Here is a 21114-nt window from a genome sequence, read left to right as displayed (position 1 = left end):
GAAATACTGCTTCTTTAAATCTGTCTGTGTGGCTTGACAAAGTCTGAGACGGATCTGCTCAAACAACCAGGATGAGTGGGGTAAGGTGCTGGCATCAACCTTCCTTCCTATGTCATGTCTGAGACACTATCGGTTCACATTGATAACGAATAAATTATCATGGAGCTGTAATAAGAAGAGGCACTCGTCTTACACAACTCAATGTAGTTAACTGTATGATAGCACCTTGTACAGGTTACACTGATTGGTTAGGCACAGGAGCAAGAGAAGATACAGGTATCTTAAAATCATAGAATCGCTACAGTGTGGAAACAGGCCATTTGGCCTATTGGGTCTGCACTGATCTTCCAAAGACCATTTCACCAAGTTTCACTATCCCCACCCTATTCCTCTAACCCTGTAGTTCCCTTGGCTAATCCACCTAACCTGCATATCTTTGGACTTGTCTGGGATCATGTACCGGACTGCTCCTTCTTCACCCAAAGACTGTGTAGCATCATCAGATTGGGTAGAGTTTAATGCATCTTCAATATTTCAGAACCATCACCATTTACAAAGTGATCAATTGTTAAATCTGCCACACATGCCTGGCTAAACCTTTAATGAACACCTTTTTACTTTGACCAGCCCAGTGATGCATTTTAAAGGAATTGCTGATTAAATTTCCATACTGTTAGCAGAGAGCAAATCCAATGAAGCTCTGCAGTGAAATTTGTACTTACGCAGTTCATCAAAATATGTGTCAACCCCGTCAGGACCTGGGACAGAACACACCAGGCGGGCTTTAAGGAATGTTGTCCATTTATTGATGAGGCTGCGTTGTCCTCCAACATCATTCTGGAGATAAAGAAAGATAGAAGAATATAACTTTATAAAGATTTGGTCCACTCTATGGCATTCAAATTATAGTGTCAAATTTGTCTCACATGAAGTCACCTATTGTGTGCAGGTACAGATTCATCGCAGTTTGGAATTAGACATCGGCGACAATGCACTGAGAATTAATATCATGAGTATCAATAATTGTCAAACCACACTCTGCCCATGTCTTAGAGAGTTGGCAGATAAATTGATTCAGAGAATTGGTAAATGTAGCTTTTTGACTGACTGCTGCCAAATGTAAGAGAGGAAACAACTGTAACTCTCACATAATGCTGCTCTTCCCAGTACTTTATGCTTTTATTTCCTATTTCCAGTACCCACAGTATTTGGCCTCAATTTTGTAACAAAAGACTTTCTGACACCCAATATAGAGATGGAATCAAACCAGTTCTGGCTTCGAGCCCATATTTACAGTGAAACAATTCCAAATAATGGAACAAGTAAACATGGCTCAGAAATCATAAACATACACTTCAATCATTGGCACAGATGCCACAAAGTTAGAATCCCACTCAGAAATTCATCAAGCTGGGATCTTTCACTTAATGAGGAGGAGTCCAAACAGACCTGTGCAAGGGAGAGTGGTGGTCTCTTTGTGCAGACCAAGGAATTAGAATATTCACATGTAACAAGAAACCCACTCCAAGAGGTATTGTTGGCACCAGTTTTGCCAGCTGTAGCAATTAGCGTATCCAATCCTGTGGTTGCCACGAACACACTTGGGGGAATTAGAGAAGATTCTTTACCTCAGGGTTGCTGTTATACAACAAGGCGCAGTTTGTTTAGTTGGATTATCCTCTGCATTTAAACATCAATCAAACCATGACCATTTCTAAAGCAGACAGAGAGACTAATTGGCAAGTGTCCAAAGCTTGATCATTCACTCCATTGTCAGAATAAATAGGGCAATCACTCTCCTTCGTTCTCACCAGGGGATGGTGTACTGTTCACTTGGCATTGCTTTATTACACTATGACTGAGAAGACTTGCTGTGCATAACAGGAACAAAAATTGGCATCCCACAGCCTTGGCAACCAACCTTTACAGCTTGTTAAATTGATATAATTCTACTTAATGTTCAATAAAAGCAAGCTGCAGAAATCATTTTCAGAGCTATTCTTTAATGGAAAGGATATATATTACAAAAGTTCTAAGGAGCACACCGCCCTCAAAGGGATCAAAGGATTACATTAATAGACAAGCGTTTTATAAAGTTTATTAATGTTTAGCTCATTAACTGATGACCTCACCAAAAACTACTGATTCACTGAAAACTTTTGCTGTAAATTTCTTGTGAGGTCAAAGGGTTAATTAGCTCTTGTAGAAAATCTGCACATGTACTGCCTTGGCAGTTAAACTTCCCCATTCATAAAATAAATTGAAAAACAATGAAACTGGCTATTCTTTTCCTTCAGATGTCACATCATATACTGCATCGATCCTTTATTATACACAAATCAATCTTTTATTTACCAAATGTTGATCATCTGTTACACTTCAGACACCATCTAAAATATAACACCAGAAAGCGAGTCCCTCTACATCTTTACTTTGATAATATTGAGGTCATTCAAAACTTGTTCTAACTTTGACCAATTCCTGTTTCCCAGTCATCCCCGAGATTCCTGACCTACATCAGCACCTGATTAATCAACCACTCAGTTTTAACATTCTGATCCTGGTTTTGCATCCTCCATGGTATCACTTCTCCTGATCTCTGCAAACTTACAGCCCTTTGCAAACTCTGCAGTCCACCACTCTGAGCCTGTTCAGCATCTGACTTGCTCCACCATCCACTGCTGCATAATTTTTATTCATTCCCAGGATAAAGGCATCTCTGGCTAGGCAGCATTTATTGTCTGTCCCTATTGCCAAGAGGCAATTAAGAGTTAACCACCTTGCTGTGGGTCTGGAGTCACATGTAGGCCAGACCAGGTAAGGATGACAGATTTCCATCCCGAAAAGGTATTAGTGAATCAGATGGGTTTTATGGCAATCATTGTGATAACAAATAGACTTCTTTAAAAATTCCAGATCATTATCTACCATACTGGGATTCAAATTTGTTTCCTCAGTTCTGGATTATTAGCCCAGTGACATACCACAATGGTCCCAGCTCCACCTCTAGTTACACTGACCGTAAGCTCTGAAATCCACTGTTTTAAACTTTCCACCTCTCCATTTCTCATTAAGATTCTCCTTAAAACCTAACTCTTTGACCAAACTTTTAGTTTCCTTCCATGTCTCAGTGGCAAATTTTCTTCATAACAATCTTCACTGTCAGTGGGACAAAATCCTGGATTTCCCTCCCCACACACTGAGGGTATACCACAGCAACTAGAGCTTTGAAGAATATACGAGGACAGGGCTTTAAAAGCCAGTTTCAACTTCACTGAAGTGGACTAGTGGGACTAAATGTTTTTGTGTGCAGCAGCCTGTATTTGTGTGTCATTGTGCTATGATGATCAGAATTGATTAACTATTCCCCAGTTACCCCTGTGTTGAAGGTAAAGACCAATTCATACTCTGAGAGCTGGATGGAGATAGCTGGCAGAACCAACGGAAGGGCAGCCTTGGTCACTCTGAGTGCTGCAAAGCACTCAGTAAAAGAATCAAGACAACATAGAATCCCTACAGTGCGGAAGCAGGCCATTCAGCCCATCGAGTCCACACTGACCCTCTTGAAGAGCGTCCATCCAGACCCATACCCCTGCCCTATCCCTGTAACCTCAAATTGCCCATGGCTAATCTATTTAGCCTACACACTCCTGGACACTCTGGGCAATTTAGCATGGCCAATCCACCCTAACCTGCATATCTTCGGACTGTGGGAGGAAACCAGAGCACCTGGAGGAAACCCACGCAGACGCGGGGAGAATGTGAAAACTCCACTCAGACAATCACCCGAGGCTGGAATCATCCCCAGGTCCCTGGCGCTGTGAGGAATGAGCTGACAAAGCAAGAATCTCAAAAAGCAACTGTGCATTTATCAATATCAAGGCTACGGGTCACCTCCAGAGCAATAGGCAAAAGTGAGGACTACAGCTGCTGGAATCCAGAGTCTAGATTAGAGTGGTGCTGGAAAAGCACAACAAGTCAGGCAGCATCTGAGGAGCAGGAAAATCGATGTTTCAAGCAAAAGCCATTCCTGATGAAGGGCTTTTGCCCGAAAGGTTGATTTTCCTGTTCCTCGGATGCTGCCTGACCTGCTGAGCTTTTCCAGCAACACTCTAATCTTGACTCCACAGCAATAGGTTTTACATTCAACTAAGACACCCATTAAGATTTATCACAAATAATGAAAAACTATGAATAATTTCATGAATAAATCAGGGACTGCTCCATGTTTTTTTTAAACTTCGAGCCCTTTGGACTCAACCTTTTTCTCTAACCTGTGTGGATGCGCGTTGCATGATGAATCCTTCTCGCATTTAGTAATTAATAAATTCACTGGTTCATTCATGACAGTCTGATTAAATTGGATCCTTTTAAAACATATGTTCATTTCAGTTTGAGAGAAAGGTATCTGTGAGGAAGAGGATCCTTTTTAAATTCACCTTGTTGCTGTCAACTGAGGGGGTGGATGTATGAAGGAGAGAAGCCAGCTTATCCCAGCTCACCTGGGGGCTTAACAATTTGGTCTTTCAGTTGGAATCAGAGTGAATCTTGAATGTCGCCAGGTGTCTGCTCATTGCAATACAGACTTATAGATTGTTTCAAAAACAAAGGATCTAACAAAGTTAACAAAATAACAATTCAAACCACATTAACCTCGTTTGGATAGTTATTGGATAAGATTTCTTCTCTCAGACAGGTATGAGTCTTTGGAACTCCTTGCTGCAGAGAGCTGTGGGAGCAGAGTCCCTGGGTATATTTAAGGCTGAGATAGGTAGAACCTTGATCAGTTGGGAAAATGCAGGAAATTGGATGTAGAGAAGATGTTTCCATTAGTAGGAGGGTCTTGGACCTGAGGGCTTGGCCTCAGAGTGAAGGACGACCCTTTAGAACTGTGATGAGAAAGAATTCCTTTAGCCAGAGAGTGGTGACTCTGTGGAACTCATTACTGCAGTGGCTGGTGGAGGCCAAGTCAGTGAGCTCATTTAAGACAGAGATAGGTAGATTCTTAATTAATAAGGGGATCAAAATTTATGGGTAGAAGGTAAGAGAATGGGATTGAGGCACATATCAGTTCTGATTGACTGGTTGACCTCATACAATAAGAGTTCCCTGATTGAACCTGTTAATCTGGTCCAATCAGGGAGTCCTGGCTGACAGATAAAATACAGGTGTCATTCTGATTCTGAGAGCTGACTGTGAGGGAGCTGGACTGATATCAAGGACCTTCCACGTGTACGTAAAAGGTGATGGGATACCAGCCTCTGTGGAGTTATTTAAGACTCAATGGGCTGAATGGCCTAATTCTGCTCTTATATTTTATGATCTTACGGATGTGGGGAGTGTCACATCAGCCATGATTCTATTGAATGATGGAACAAACTCGAGAGGCCGAGTAGTCTATTCCTGTGCCTATGGTCTTTAGGCCCTTATGGATAGGACCTTCTATAAAAGTTTAATTTGTAATCATTTCTTACTAAGTCAAAATTATACACTACTGGAATATTTGACAGAAAATTTCTAATTTGACCAAACTGGCTCAGTTGGATTTGTGCTTCAGGTTTTAATTAGATTTCACCCTGAAGAAAATTCAGCTTGATCACCATTATATTGCATTTTACAAGCTTGTCTTGTTCAATACTAAAGCTGTTAATGTGAGGACAATGGCAAATAGAATAGAAAATGTACCTAAAAATGCATTTAAGATGAAGATAAAATAAGAAGAGTGAGTACACGGTGTATTTCACACTATCTATAACAACTTTGCTCAGCAGGGATCCTGTTTTAGTATTTGGCCTCAGCTCTTGTTAAGTCAGTCCCAGCAATACCAAAACTGACAATAAACATCCATTGCAAGTTATTAAAGCCTAATTCAGGGTACCGAGGGAGGAAGAGAGAAAAAACCCAAACAATTGTAATGTGGTCGAATGCACACACCACAATTAACTCATGAGAATTAGAAACATTCCCACTCGTTTATGTACTAAGTAAATCATTCAACACAAAAACTGAATGAAATTGCAATAAAAGGCAATGCAGACTATTTCAAAAAGAAAGCGAACACAGTTTGTTTTTCAGATGGATTATGTCTTACTGGGGAACCAACCTACCGGGAAAGCAATTCTGGAATGTTGACAAATAATCCCTTTTCTGAAGCTCTCTTTTATAATTTCCAATTGCTTTATTTTCCTTTCTCACTTTAACAAGCACCCAGAGTGCAGTTAACAAAATCGCCTCTGCCTATTAGAGCTGGTCCCAATGGATTCCAAACTGGGCGTCAGTGAGCAGGTGCTGCTTAATAGCACTGTTGATAACACCTTCCATCACTTTACTGTTGATCGAGAGTAGAATGATGGAGTGGTAATTGACTGGGTTGGATTTGTCCTGCTTGTTGTGTCGAGGACATATCCAGACAATTTTCCACTGTTAGGTAGATGCCAGTATTGTAACTGTATTGAAAGATCTTGGGTTAGAGAGTAGTTAATTCTGGAGCACAAGTTTACTACTATTGCCCATAATCTTTGCCATCTTCAGGGTCTTGAAACATTTCTTGTTATCAAAAGTGAATGTTTCAAGTCCGTTGACTATTCATCAGATTGTAGATTGATCTACATTGGCAATAAATTGTACAGGGGTATAATGAACCATGGTTGCAGGGGTTCAGGGGCCAGGTTCACATGGACTGTATGAGGAGCTAAGCAGGTAGCCGGGGTTTAACGTATGGCAATGTTTAGTGTAAGTAGGGGCATGAGGAGTGTGTTGGGTCATTGAGGGGCTGAGAATTCTTCTTATTTCTATTTTCAGTTGTCATAGCTTTGACAAAGTCCTAGAGCACTGAGGCCCTTCTCCTGCCTAGCATCTCCACCCATAGCCCAATAATCTCTGACCACCTTCTGGGACAGAGACCACCATTCCCACACACATCTGCACCTGCTCGCCCCTCTCCACCAAAATAAACATCCAAACTTCCAAGTTGCTTCCTCCTAGTCAGCTTTAGACAGCTTGGAATTGTTCACCCTTTGCAATCCCAGTGCTGGGGGTAATATTCAGACCCCACAATCTAAAACTGGGTCCAACAGAAGCTGTCACATTGCTCACACTGTCCTTTGAGGAAGAGAGGATGGCTCATTATATGATTGTTGTGCTACATCTGGTAGTGAATGTTTTTTATTGGGTGAGTGGGTTTTTAAAGAAGCTAAGTTGGAGATCAGATTACCTAAAGTGCATCTGGCATTTCAGAATTAATAAATGGACTGCTTTAACATTTGGTTTGAAGATGCCAATGACAAGGGAATGACAGGTCTCCAAGAGACTAAGATGCAGGCGTTAGCACTTTCCTGACAAGTTGATCTGGTCTTAATTCTCACTTTTATGGCTTCAAAGCAAGGCAGCCTTTATAATTATTATACTCCTTTAAGTTTTCTGTATACTGGATTTAGCTGCATAATAACACGAATAGTGCTGTTGAACTAAAGCCATCCCAGGATTAGGTTAAGTCTGGGTGTTGGCTCAGAGGCCTCCGTGAGGAAAAATACCCATCAATCTATTTTCATAAGTCAAGAAGTAATGCCTTCAAAACTGAGAGAACAGAACAGCTAAAAGTAGGTTATGGAGGATTGCTCCCAGGTGCTAAATTTGGTTTTCTGAAATCTGAAGACTGTAAGATGTTGCTAAAATGCTGTTTGAATTAAATGCAATTCACACACAGTTAGCAGGGTCTTACATATAAACTGTAACATACATTTGCTGGTGCATTGATATCTGCATTTTTGAAGGTCGTGTAAAGGTTTCTGGCATTGGAAACCTAATACTCACATAACGTGTAAGTCATGTTATTTAGTGAAAAAGGACAGAAATTGCTGGAGGAACTCAGCAGGTCTGGCAGCATCTGTGGAGGAGAAAGCAGAGTCATTATGTCAAGTATAGGGACCCTTCTTCAGAAGGGACTCAAAATGTTAATTGTGTTTTTTCTCCATAGATACTGCCAGACCTACTGAGTTCTTCCAGAAATTTCTATTTATGCTTCCGACTTCCAGCATTTGCAGCACTTTGTTTTATTTTTATGTTGCTTAGTGATACATATTGGGAAGGAATATATTCAATTCATCAAATGCCTCTTGCTCAGAAATGTGAACAGTCCTAGTCACAGCAATGTAAAACATGTTCACTGACTCAGATATATCATAGACTAAAAGTTCTTACAACTGCTCAAATTCCTTAAGACTGCCATAGCTAATTAAAATAAACACAAATTCATCGCACTCTATTTACAAAATATTTTTTCAGGACTAACTACACTTGTACCCACTGTGGGGAAAGCAACACTTTACCAGACTCTGTCAATGCTTTGATATTATCAGGCAAAGGAAGGCACTCAACGGGGAAGTGGATAAATACAAGTGATTTTGTCAAGCTCCCTGTGAAATAATGTTGCAACGTCATTCATTCCTCCTCCAAATTTTGATTAAAGACTAGAAACTGACTGAGCAAATTTTCACCAGCAATCTGTGTTCACTCAGAAGCACACTTGAACTGATAGCAATATTCCTTGTTTTCCTTCAGGCTGTAAGAAGAGGATAGGAGCTGTCTAACTGCAAATAGAAATATTTAACCTTGCAATCATACAAATTATTAACAAATGTATTGATTTCACTAAAATCAAGGGCGTTCTCCATTTGGGAGATAAGTTTACAGCAAAATATGGAATGTGCACCATGTTGATATCTTTGGAAAACATTTCTGTAAATTTTATTTTTAAAAATGTTAACATTGAGTCTTGAAGCCTAGTGAATGAATAATGTAGTGGCTGTGCAATTTGCTGAATATCTTCTTGCAGTACAAAGGTATTGGAACAGACCATCCAAATATGGAGCCGTCACAGTTTCCAATCTTAGTGCCTGGAAATTAAGGAACATCATGCTTACTGTTGTTTCCTGCTGTGTTCCCCCAACGGATAAGGAGCAGAACTTGTTTCCTCAAGTATTCCTCAACATGGTTTTGAAAGGAGTTGAAGCAACTTATAGTGGGGTTACACATTTCGTATTGAGCTACAGATAGTTTACAATCTGTGTTCTTAAAGATACTGAAAACAGCCAAACACAGGTCAATTAGGATATGTGAACACAGCAGAGAAAAGAGATAGACATTCATCCTATGAGCTTATTACAGACTAAACCCAGTCGCTGTAATGCGACTAATTAATTTTGGAGCCTAATTTTGCATAAGAACTTGCCTTTGTTTGAACATAAGAATTAGAGGCAAGAGTAGCTGATTCAGCTCCTCAAACCATGTAATACAATCATGGCTGATATTGGACATTAGCAAAGTGATAACATCATTGATAGTTGATATTGCAGTAAACAATATGAATTCATATTCAGCTTCATGCAGAAATTCTGACGATCTTCATTTCACTATTACCTCAGAAAGAACTTTGACATCCAACATGCCCTTTAGAAATTGTCATTTTAGTGGCTAGATAGCTTTTAGTCCTTCCACTTATACAGATGAAACTAAACCTCTTCACCTCATAGCGTAACTTGCATAATCTATTTCCAGTCATCAAATCTTAAAAAAATGATGTTTTGGCGATAATAACATAATTACTGCATCATCGCATCGGTTGTAATTTTTCAAAAATTCCTTGGATTCTGGAGTACTGAAGGATTGGAAAATTGCCAGTGACATGCCCAGTCAAAAAGGGGGTAAAATATTAGACAAAAAGTGGTAAATTTTGGCTGATTAACCTAACATCTAATGTTGGAAATATACTGGAATCAATGTAAAAGGGAAATAGTATCTGACTAATTTATTAAAGACTTTCAAAGTAGTTTCAACCAGCATAGATAGAAGGGAACAAGCAGATGTGACATACTGGACTTCCTGGAGTTGTTCAACAAGGTACCTCACAAAATGTTAAGTCATAAGACAAGAGCCAATGGTGTTGGAGGGAGTATATTGATGTGGATAGACAATTGGCTCATGGGCAGGAAGCAGCAAATGGGCATAAGGGATTCTTTTCCAGGTTGGTGACCTGTGACCAGTGGGATTTCACAGGGATCAGTGCTGGGACCATAATTGTTTACAATGTATATATTCACAACTTGAAGGAAGGAAGTGAATGTGCTGTAGCCAAGTTTGTAAATGACACAAAAACAAGTGCAAGGGTGAATTGTAAGAGAGACACAAACATGTAACAGAGGGACCTTTAAGGTTAAGTAAATGGGCAAAAGTTGGCAAATAGAATATTGTGTGGGAAAATGTAAAGTTGTTCACTCTGGAAGGAGGCATAAAGGAACAGAATATGAGTTATATGGAGAAAAGCTGCAGAAAGCTGCAATACAAAGGAATTTGGGAGTACTTACAGAAAGCTAACACAAAAATACAGCAGGTAGTCAGGAAGGCTAATAGAATGTTGTTCCTTATTTCAAGAGGTTTGGTGTATATGGGTTAGATTCATGAACCGTGGATGACAAGAGAAATCGTATGACTAGCCAAGAGGAAAAGCGAAGCGTACATAAGGTCTCGGCAGCTGAGAACAAAAAGGGCCTTGGAGGAATATCGGAAGAGTAGGACAAGTCTTAAATGAGGAGTCAAGCGGGCTAAAAGGGGTCATGAAATAGCTTTAGAGAGCAGAATTAAGGAAAATCCCAAAGCATTTTATTCTTATATAAGCAAGCGGGTAACTAGGGAAAGGATTGGTCCACTAAAGAATAATGAAGGAAGGCTGTGTGTCAAACCTGAGATAATGGGTGAGATTCTAAATGATTACTTTGCATCAGTGTTCACTGAAGAGTGGAACATGATGAATGTTGAGATTAGAGATAGACACAAAGATTGGTGGAGTAGCAGAAAGAATAGAGAACTGTCAGAGAATACAGGAGGATATAGATAGACTGGAGAGTTGGGCGGAAAAGTGGCAGATGGTTTTCAATAAAGACAAATGTGAGGTGCTGCATTTAGGCAAGACTAATTCGAGAACGAATTATACAATGAACGGAAGAGCCTTGGGAAAAGTTGATGGGCAGAGAGATCTGGGAGTACAGGTCCATTGTACCCTGAAGGTTGCTGCACAGGTGGATAGAGTAGTCAAGAAGGCATATGGTATGCTTGCCTTCATCGGATGGGGTATTGAGTATAAGAACTTGCAGGTCATGTTAAAATTGTACACGATGTTGGTTCGGCTGCATTTAGACTACTGTATACAATTCTGGTTGCCACATTATCAAAAGGATGTGGACGCTTTGGAGAGGGTGCAGAGAAGGTTTACGAGGATATTGTCTGGTATGGAAGGTGCTAGCTATGAAGAGGGGTTGAGTAGGTTAGGATTGCTTTCATTTGAAAAAAGGAAATTGAGGAGGGACCTGATTGAGGTTTACAAAATCATGAAGGGTATAGACAGGGTAAATAGAGATACGCTTTTTCCCAGGGTGAAGGATTCAGTAACAAGCGGTCACGCTTTCAAGGTGAGAGGTGAAAAGTTTAAGGGGGATACACGCGGTAAGTGCTTCACCCAGAGGGTGGTGGGCGTCTGGAACGTGTTGCCAGCAGAGGTGGTAGAGGCAGGCACGGTACATTCATTTAAGATTCATCTGGACAGATGCATGAGTAGGTGGGGAGCAGAAGGGATACAGATGCTTAGGAATTGACTGACAGGTTTAGACAGTAGATTTAGATCAGCTCAGGCTTGGAGGGCTGAAGGGCCTGTTCCGGGGCTGTACATTTTCTTTGTTCTTCTTTGTTCTTTGTTTTTATTAGAGTAGACATGTCTTACTGCAACTGGCCAAGGTGCTGATGAGATCACATTGAGCACTGTGAGCAGTTTTGGTCTTTATATTTCAGGAAGGAAATCATTCCATTGGAGGCAGTTCAGAGAAGGTTCACCAGAAAGATCCCTATATAGAACACAGATTGGGACTCCAGTTTAGAAGAATGAAAGGTTATCTCATGGAAACATATCAGATTCTTAAGGGGCTCTCCTTTATTGGAGAGTCAAGGACCAGACAGCATAGTTTCAGAATAAAGGAGTGCCATACTTAGACTGAGATGAGGAGGAATTTCTTCTCTAAGAGGGTTGAGGGGCTTTGGAGTCAATCTGTATATTTAAGGTTGTGATAGATAGATTCTTGATCAGTTGGGGAATCAAAGGTTATGGGGAAAGGGCAGGAAAGTGGATGTGAGGAATATCAGCTCAGGTATGATCCTATTGAATGGTGGAGCATGTTTCAGGAGCTGGATGGTCTTTTCTTGTTCCTATTTCTTAGGGTCTTATCATATAGTATCAGATTGTGAAGTAATTTTGAATTATTCTTGCTAAATCCACTGATTGAGCATCAATCATTTTGTACAGTTGTTCACACGCTTGGACCTCCATAACATTCAAATGGCCAACATGAGGCAATCACTTCAATGTGACAGTGTAGACTAGCATTACTACCTTGCATCAAATAATGTGCTATATTTGTACTGATCAATTTAAGTCACCCCTCTGTATATTTTGTTTCTTCATGCGATGAGAACTAGAACTAAGTTCTCCTTTTGTTTTTGTCAGGATAATGTTATTTGAGTTCCATGAAGCAGTTGGCATCAGATCAAATGTTTATTCATTAACAATTGTGGAAAATAAGTTCCTTCAAGGTCACACATTTCCCAGAAAGAATTTGTTTGTCTGTTAAACTAATTGACAAGATCAAAGTTTCTCAGCACTGAAACATCCAGTAAACATTACAAGGATATTTCTGTACAACTGTAACCCTTGCAAAATGTATCATAAGCCAAGATAATAAAAATATAAGCACTTAAAAAAACAAGTCAACCACTCTGATATTTTATTGTCTGAAAGAATTAAATGTCACTGTACCTGTTACTGTACAACTCTGAATAATGTACTTTGTCTTCATTTAGAATGACAGTAAAATGTGTTCCTACTGTTGCACATACCAATGTTTTCATCAGGCTTAAAGTGACAATATATTAACAAAGTTTATCAATGTATGAAAAAGTTTCATTTGATGACTCTGAAGTGTTTAATGCATCTGAACTATAATCTGAACCTGACCCTCACATTTTACTTTGCAAAGGTCCCTGACCAAATACCAACCAAACCAAAGTGATGTCGATCTACCAGGGAGAAGGCAATTCTGGATCTGGTATTGTGCAATGAACCAGAATTGATCAGGGACCTCGAAGTGAAGGAGCCATTGGGAAGTAGTGACCATAATACAATAAGCTTCAATCTGCAATTTGAGAGGGAGAGGGTACAATCAGAAGTGACAATATTTCTGTTGAATAAAGGGAACTATGGAGCTATGAGGAAGGAGCTGGGCAAAGTTCAATGGTGCAATACCTTAGCAGGGATGACAGTGGAGGAACAATGGCAGATATTTCTGTGTATCATGCAGAAGATGCAGGATCAGTTCATTCCAAAAAGGAAGAAATATCCTTGGAGGAGGCATGTGTGGCTGTGGCTGACGAGGGAAGTTAAGAAACATATAAAGTTAAAAGAGAAAACGTATAACATAGCAAAGATAAGTGGGAAAACGGAGGACTGGGAAGTTTTTAAAGAACAACAGAGGATTACTAAGAAGGAAATACGCAGAGAAAAAAATGAGGTACGAAGGTAAACTGGCCAAAAATATAAAGGAGGATAGTAAAAGCTTTTAGTAAAAGGTATGTGAAAGGCAAAAAAATGGTTAAGACTAAAATTGGGCCCTTGAAGACAGAAACGGGGGAATATATTATGGGGAACAAAGAAATGGCAGAAGAATTGAATTGGTACTTCAGATCTGTGTTCACTGGGGAAGACACAAGCAATCTCCCTGAGGTAACAGTGGCTGAAGGACCTGAACGGAAGGGAATTTATATTTGCCAGGAATTGGTGTTGGGGAGACTGTTAGGTCTGAAGGTTGATAAGTCCCTGGGGCCTGATGGTCTATATCCCAGGGTACTAAAGGAAGTGGCTCGAGAAATCGTGGATGCGTTGGTGATCATTTTCCAGAGTTTGATAGATTCGGGATCAGTTCCTGCGGATTGGAGAGTGGCTAATGTTGTACCACTTTTTAAGAAAGGTGGGGGAGAAAAAGCAGGAAATTATAGACCAGTTTGTCTGACCTCACTGGTGGGAAAGAGTTGGAGTCTATTATAAAGGATGAAATTATGACATATCTGGATAGTAGTAACAGGATAGGTCAGAGTCAGCATGGATTTATGAAGGGGAAATCATGCTTGACTAATCTTATGGAATTTTTTGAGCATGTAACTCTGAAGATGGACGAGGGAGATCCAGTAGATGTAGTGTACCTGGACTTTCCCACATAGGAGGTTAGTGAGCAAAAGCAAAATTAGGGCGCATGGTATTGGGGTCAAAGTACTAACTTGGATTGAAAGTTGGTTGGCTGACAGGAAACAAAGAGTAGTGATAAATGGCTTCATTTCGGAATGGCAGGCAATGACCAGTGGGGTACCGCAGGGATCAGTGCTGGGACCGCAGCTTTTTACAATATATGTTAATGATATAGAGACAATGGTATTAGTAATAACATTAGCAAATTTACTGATGATACTAAGCTGGGTGGCAGGGTGAAATGTGAGGAGGATGTTAGGAGATTATAGGGTGACCTGGACAGGTTAGGTGAGTGGTCAGATGCATGGCAGATGCAGCTTAATGTGGATAAACGTATGGTTATCCACTTTGATGGCAAGAACAGGAAGGCAGATTACTACCTAAATGGAATCAATTTAGGTAAAGGGGCAGTACAAAGAGATCTGGGTGTTCTTGTACACCAGTCAATGAAGGTAAGCATGCAGGTACAGCAGGTGAAGAAGGCTAATAGCATGCTGGCCTTCATAACAAGCGGGATTGAGTATAGAAGCAAAGACGTTCTTCTGCAGCTGTACAGGGCCCTGGTGAGACCACACCTGGAGTATTGTATGCAGTTCTGGTCTCCAAATTTGAGGAAAGACATTCTGGCTATTGACGGAGTGCAGCGTAGGGTCACGATGTCAATTCCTGGAATGGCGGGACTACATTACACTGAATGACTGGAGCAACTGGACTTGTATACCCTTGAGTTTAGAGGACTGAGAGGGGATCTGATTGAGACATATAAGATTATTAAAGGATTGGACCCTCTGGAGGCAGGAAACATGTTTCCGCTGGTGAGTGAGTGCCGAACCAGAGGACACAGCTTAAAAATACGGGGTAGACCATTTAGGACAGAGATGAGGAGAAACTTTTTCACCCAGAGAGTGGTGGCTGTGTGGAATGCTCTGCCCCAGAAGGCAGTGGAGGCCCAGTCTCTGGATTCATTTAAGAAAGCGTTGGATAGAGCTCTCAAGGATAGTGGAATCAAGGGTTATGGAGATAAGGCAGGAACAGGATACTGATTAAGGATGATCAGCCATGATCATATTAAATGGTGGTGCAGGCTCGAAGGGCAGAATGGCCTACTCCTGCACCTATTGTCTATTGTCTATTATATTTACTTTGAACAGTTCAATGTCATTGGCTTTTAAGGAACAGAAGAGTGTAAACACTCCTCCATTTATACAATCCATTGAAACACAGCATGCAACACTATAATAGTCCCAACACTGCAGAGTACAATGACCATTCTCACAGGAGATCAACTGGAAATAAATAAAAAAGACTTTGTAATGTGTCACATGCCAGATGCTAGAATTTGACTGGAAAAGAATATTCAGGAAAACACTCAAGAAAGCCAACATGTGGAAATTTCATCTAATCTGTGTCAGAAATTTACAAACATTTAAACTAACTTTTGCTTGCCTCCACAAGTTCACAAGAATTGAAGATCATCAATGTAGACAATGGGTCAATAGGAAGTATTTAAGCAATGCCATTATAGGGCCAGGCCCTGGTAACACAACCTTTGCAGCTGTTATCCACACCCAGACTACCCACAAGCAGTAGCACAGAAAGTCCACTTATTGTCATCATAAAGTACTATTCAAGGGAGTCGGGTGAATGCCAGAACAGTTTATTACAGAGTCTACTTCTCTTAACATAACCATAATTTCTAAGTTTCTCGGAAATCTTTGCAATTACATTCAATCTATTGGAGATTCTGTTCTTGGGAGTCGAGCAGTGAGCTAACTTGAAAACCCAAAGTAATTATAATGTCAGACAGTCCATTCACAATGTCAAGTTCAAAGACATTAACGTCGGAGGAAAGAGGTAGGTGGCAAAAAAATCCAAAGAAAATTCCAGAACCATAATTACTGTATCCACTAAATATATAACAGCAGGTTTCACAGGGACCCTGGTAACAGTTGCATAGAGTGTTCTGTTTGGTATATACAGACTAATATTTCCATGCCTCCACAATAACACTTTTAACTTTAATAAGTTAGTTTTTTTTATTTTTTGATGCTAATGAGCATATCACTTCTGTTCAATGGCAGCATATTTGAAACAATATTGCACATTGAGTTGTGATGATGCTTGGGGCAGAGGGTGGTGAGTAGGAATGGGGGTGTGTGCTGGGGATTTCCAGCCAAGCAGACAGAGTGACCAGAGAGGGAAGACCAGCTGATCCCTGGAGAGATAGCGGCATTATGGTCTCCCAGTCCAGAGCTGGCTAATGTTCCAAAGGCATGGGTTCAAATCCCACCATGGTGATGTGTTACCTAACCCTGGGGCTGGGTCCTGACAGAGAACAACTATCAGGGAACATATGTATCAAACAACTAAATACATCAAACCTTAATTCAGGTATTGGTATAGTCAGAACTCAGGCTGGTTGACTGAGCGACTTTCCTGATTGATTAGAAATCAGCAATATCGATTCAAGAAGCTTGTGCCTTTATAGCAATATCATAGCACGATGGCACATTGATGCCCACTTGAAGATACATCCTGATGGTAAATAACTGTTACCACAACAATCCCCCTTTCCTTCAGGGAATAGCATCTCTCCTTGTGGAAGCATGTGGAAGGATACAAATCAACAAAACAGGGCCATATTTACATATATAATCTCTACACATTGTGATAATACTTCAGATGATGGACAATGCGACAGGATCGTGTTCTTACACAGTTCCCACAATCCTGACAATGACATTCATATTGTTGTATACTAAATAAAAAATTCAAAGAACTGCAGATGCTGGAAATCGGAATCAAAAACAGAAGTTGCTGGAGAAACTCAGCAGGTCTGGCAGCATCTGTGGAGTGAAAGCAGACTGAACAATTCAGGTCTGGTGACCCTTCTTCAGAGCAATTGAGGAGATTGCAGGGCTGCACCTTACATATAGCTGGCATATACAGAACCATACGTTGCAGAAGTCAGAACAATTTACTCCCCCGCCTCCCCCCAACCTCACCCACCCCTGACCCTGCCGCACAAATGTGTCCAAATGTCACTGCCTATGCCCAGAGAGAGTAAGCTGACTGTTTAACTCAGAGACCAAGCCACACCTGGGAGGATTCAATCCTATTCATGAGGAGAGGGGAAGCAGGGTTTTTATTTTACTGAACCCAGTAGCTGGATTCAGCCCATTCAACCCTGACTAGGAAACAATGAAAGACAGCACCAATGCCTGCCAACAAAGTTATACTGTGACTACACAGCACTGGAGGTAGTGGTGAAGATATCGTGGTGAATCACAGACTGTTTCTCTGATAAAGAAACATAATTTATTTTCCCGAGTACTGTTTATTTCTCTCCTGATTGTTACTATGGTTATAAAGTAGATTTATTTATTATAAGGGTTGACTATCATTGAAAATGGACAATCTGAATAGAAGTCCATTGTTGAATTTATTCTTATTGGCTTAGTGCCAAGTAGACACAAGTTTACTGACTGTTTAAAGAGAAAAAGCTTTAGCATAAACCTGACTTTGTTCATGCAAAGCAATCCAAAGTCCAAAGTACAAGTACTTTAACATACATATAGTGTTATCCCTGATGAAAGGCTCTGTGTCCACTTAAAGACTTTCTGAAGAAAATTACTCCAAGCCACACCATCAATACAAACTTCAGAAACAGGGCTTGTTGCGATATAATATTACATACCTTCATTACAGGAAAAATAAACCAGCCCATCAACAATTCACAGGGAAAAGAGAAAATGAGATTTCCCATTTTGCACTTGCATCAGTGTCCCACTAATTATTACCAGACGGGTAAAGTCAGTGACACTAAGGTATAACTTTCAGAAATGTATGCAGGGTCCCTAAAATGAACATAAGGGATTTACTTGTGTATCTTTGAAATTGAATAATTTTCAACAATAGATCAGTGAAAGGATCAATCTTATACTCAAACATTGCAATATAATCACCCCCTTGTGAGCTATAGGGAGATGATGGGATAGTGTGATTGTTACTTATTCACAGACTAGAGACCCAGGTGAGATAGGTTCAAATCCCATCTGGGCAGTTGGCAGAGTGCGAATTCATCATAAAGATTCTGGAATCAAGTATGTTATAATCCCAGCAACAAGTCAGATTTCAGAGTGAAACAGAAATTGCTGGAAAATCTCAGGAAGTCTGGCAGCATCTGTGAAGAGAAAAACAGAGTTAACTTTTTGGATCCAGTGACCTTTCCCCAGAACTAATGGTAGCTAGGAAAATGTTGGTTTTTATGCAGAAGGAAGGTGGGCAGAAGGTGTAAGGAATAAAGTTGGGATAAAGCCCAGAGGAATGAATGGCGGCTAATGGAGACTGTTAGTGGGTAACAATGGGTTGTGTGTAATAGCAGATCATGTGATAACAAGGCCTGGTGTGTGAGGGTTGGGTTTTATACGCAGATAGGGTGGAGGGGAAGGGCTAAGGAGTAAACGATAGGTGGGGAGAGAGCCTAAAAAAAGAGAATGGTTGGAGAGACAAAGGGGTGGATAACAGTCAGCCTGGGGGAATCAATAGCAGCTGATGGGGACTATTAGTATCTAACAATGGGTTGTGTGTATTAGCATACTATGTGATAACAAGGCCTGGTGTGTGGGGGTCAGGGCTAGGACATGGAAGAGTTCAGGCCTGAAAATTGTTGAATTCGATATTGAATCCAGAAGGCTGCAGGGTCCCCAAGGGGAAAATGAGGAGCTGTTCTTCTAGTTGCACTGAGCTTCACTGGAGCACTGCAGCAAGCCTGAGACTGAGATGTTGGTCACAGAACAGGGTGGGCTGTTAGAGCAGTTCTTCAAATGCTCAGACTTGCTGCAGTGCTCTAGTGAAGCTCAATACAAGCTGGAAGAACAGCTCCTCATTTTCCACTTGGGAACTCAACAGCCTTTTTGACTCAACACTGAGTTCAACAATGTTAAGGCTTGAGGTGCCTTCTCCCAAATCCTTACCTCACTAGATGCTAGTTCCTTCAGTTACTGTCTGAGCCTTAAAGTAATTTGCTGCTCACTATTCTTAATGTGGGTTCCCGAAATTTGTGTCTTAAAATCTTGGCAAATGTCTTCCTCACTGGCACATCCACAGCCTCTGCTTTGGAATCTTTCTTCCCATTGGTTTCTAAAGTGTTCAGACTCTACACCCTGACTATTGGGAGACTGCTTCAAATAGCACATCAGCTGTTATAGATCTCTTGTCACTAAATTAATGCCTTTCTCTGCCTCTGGAGGTCATAAAACTGAAGTCAGCTAATCTCTGGGCAATTATTTCTGCAGGTTGTTTGGTGGTTATTGACCTAAAATTGCATAATTTCTTATAAATGCACTTTAAACTAACTGTTCAAAATGACTTTCTGACCATTAAAAACAGTCAAGATTAGAGTGGTATTGGAAAAGCACAGCAGATCAGGCAGCATCCTGCAGGATTCTCCTGCTCCTCAGATGCTGCCTGACCTGCTGTGCTTTTCCAGCACCATTCTAATCTTGACTCTAATCTCCAGCATCTGCAGTACCCACCTCTGCCTAGCCAATTTTAAAAAGTGCCACTTCTTCACAGAATGGAAAAGAAAAATCCATTTCTTCACCATCTCAGAACCCAGATAACGATGTTTTATCATGAACCTTCATCATAAAAGCAAGTCTTAGTAACAGTGATCATTAAAGCATTGTCAATTGTCATAAAAACCTCATCTGATAAATTAATGTTCTTTCAAGATGGAAACCTGCCATTCTTATCCAGTCTGGCCTAAATGTGACTTCAGACACACAATAATATGATAGTATTTAAGATTCAATCTGTATCTAAACACTACAGTGTCAAAACAAGGAACAAAATTAGACAGGCTGCCTGGCATTGATTAAAGCACCAGAAATGACAAAAAAAAAGGACTTGGCTCTCTCAACCCTGCAAAGTCTTTTTTACTAACATCTGGGGGCTTATGCCAATACTGAGAGAGTTTCTTACCGCCTCACATATTTTTACTCATGGAATAACAATGTCCCAGACTCTACCATCACCATCTACAAAAAATGGCATCACATTGATATACATTTAAGAGAGACTAGCCCTGGAAGTCAATGAGATCCCAATGAAGTCTCATGACATTAGACCAAACATGGGCAAGGAAATCTCCTGCCGATGATTCCAAATTTTTTCAGCCTATGAGTCAATCTTCCCAATCCAGTTCAGAGTCTATGAACAGCTTGCAACACACTTATATTCTTCCTTAAATAGGGAGACTAATACTGCAGGCAGTACTCTCGTTGTGTTCTCAGCAATACCCTCACTATTTTTATATAACCTCACTATTTTTATATTCAACGCCCCTCACGATAAATGATAATATTCTGTTCATTTTCATATATTTTGGTATGAATGAAGTGAATAAAGCACTGTATGAAAGTTATTTAAGTTAATGTTATCCCTTAGTAGTACAAGATATCATGGTGAAAATTAATTCTAAAAATCACTGGATTGAATATTAAGCTCAGAAGGTTTGCCAACAAATACATTTGGTGCAGTCACATAAGAACATGTGTTTATCTTTGTTCTAAGTTACAGGTCTGCACGAGTTAACACCAAAGAGACCAATATCAATTTGTTTAAAAATTCTGTCGGACCACACAGACAGTAAAACTCTCGAGCAGCAAAAATTCCTCAGTAGTTCATTAACTCAAGCACAAGTGCATCAAGTCGCTTTGGGGAAACTTGACTTGATTTTGTTTCTCCAAATTATGTTTTAAACTGATCACCAG

General features: G+C 40.3%; 1 protein-coding gene across 8 annotated transcripts in view; it reads right to left on the bottom strand.

The window, feature by feature from the left end:
* sema3d (sema domain, immunoglobulin domain (Ig), short basic domain, secreted, (semaphorin) 3D) overlaps window positions 1–21114 on the bottom strand; it is a 361202-nt gene that overhangs the window by 104873 nt on the left and 235215 nt on the right. For all 8 annotated transcript variants that reach the window (XM_072563088.1, XM_072563095.1, XM_072563087.1 and 5 more), the window contains one exon: window positions 723–837. In XM_072563088.1, the coding sequence (XP_072419189.1) occupies window positions 723–837 (115 nt within the window). The remainder of the gene's footprint in view (window positions 1–722; window positions 838–21114) is intronic.

Source organism: Chiloscyllium punctatum, chromosome 44, assembly GCF_047496795.1.
Source record: "Chiloscyllium punctatum isolate Juve2018m chromosome 44, sChiPun1.3, whole genome shotgun sequence".
Lineage (NCBI taxonomy): Eukaryota > Metazoa > Chordata > Chondrichthyes > Orectolobiformes > Hemiscylliidae > Chiloscyllium > Chiloscyllium punctatum.
This window is presented reverse-complemented; position numbering and strand designations above follow the sequence as displayed.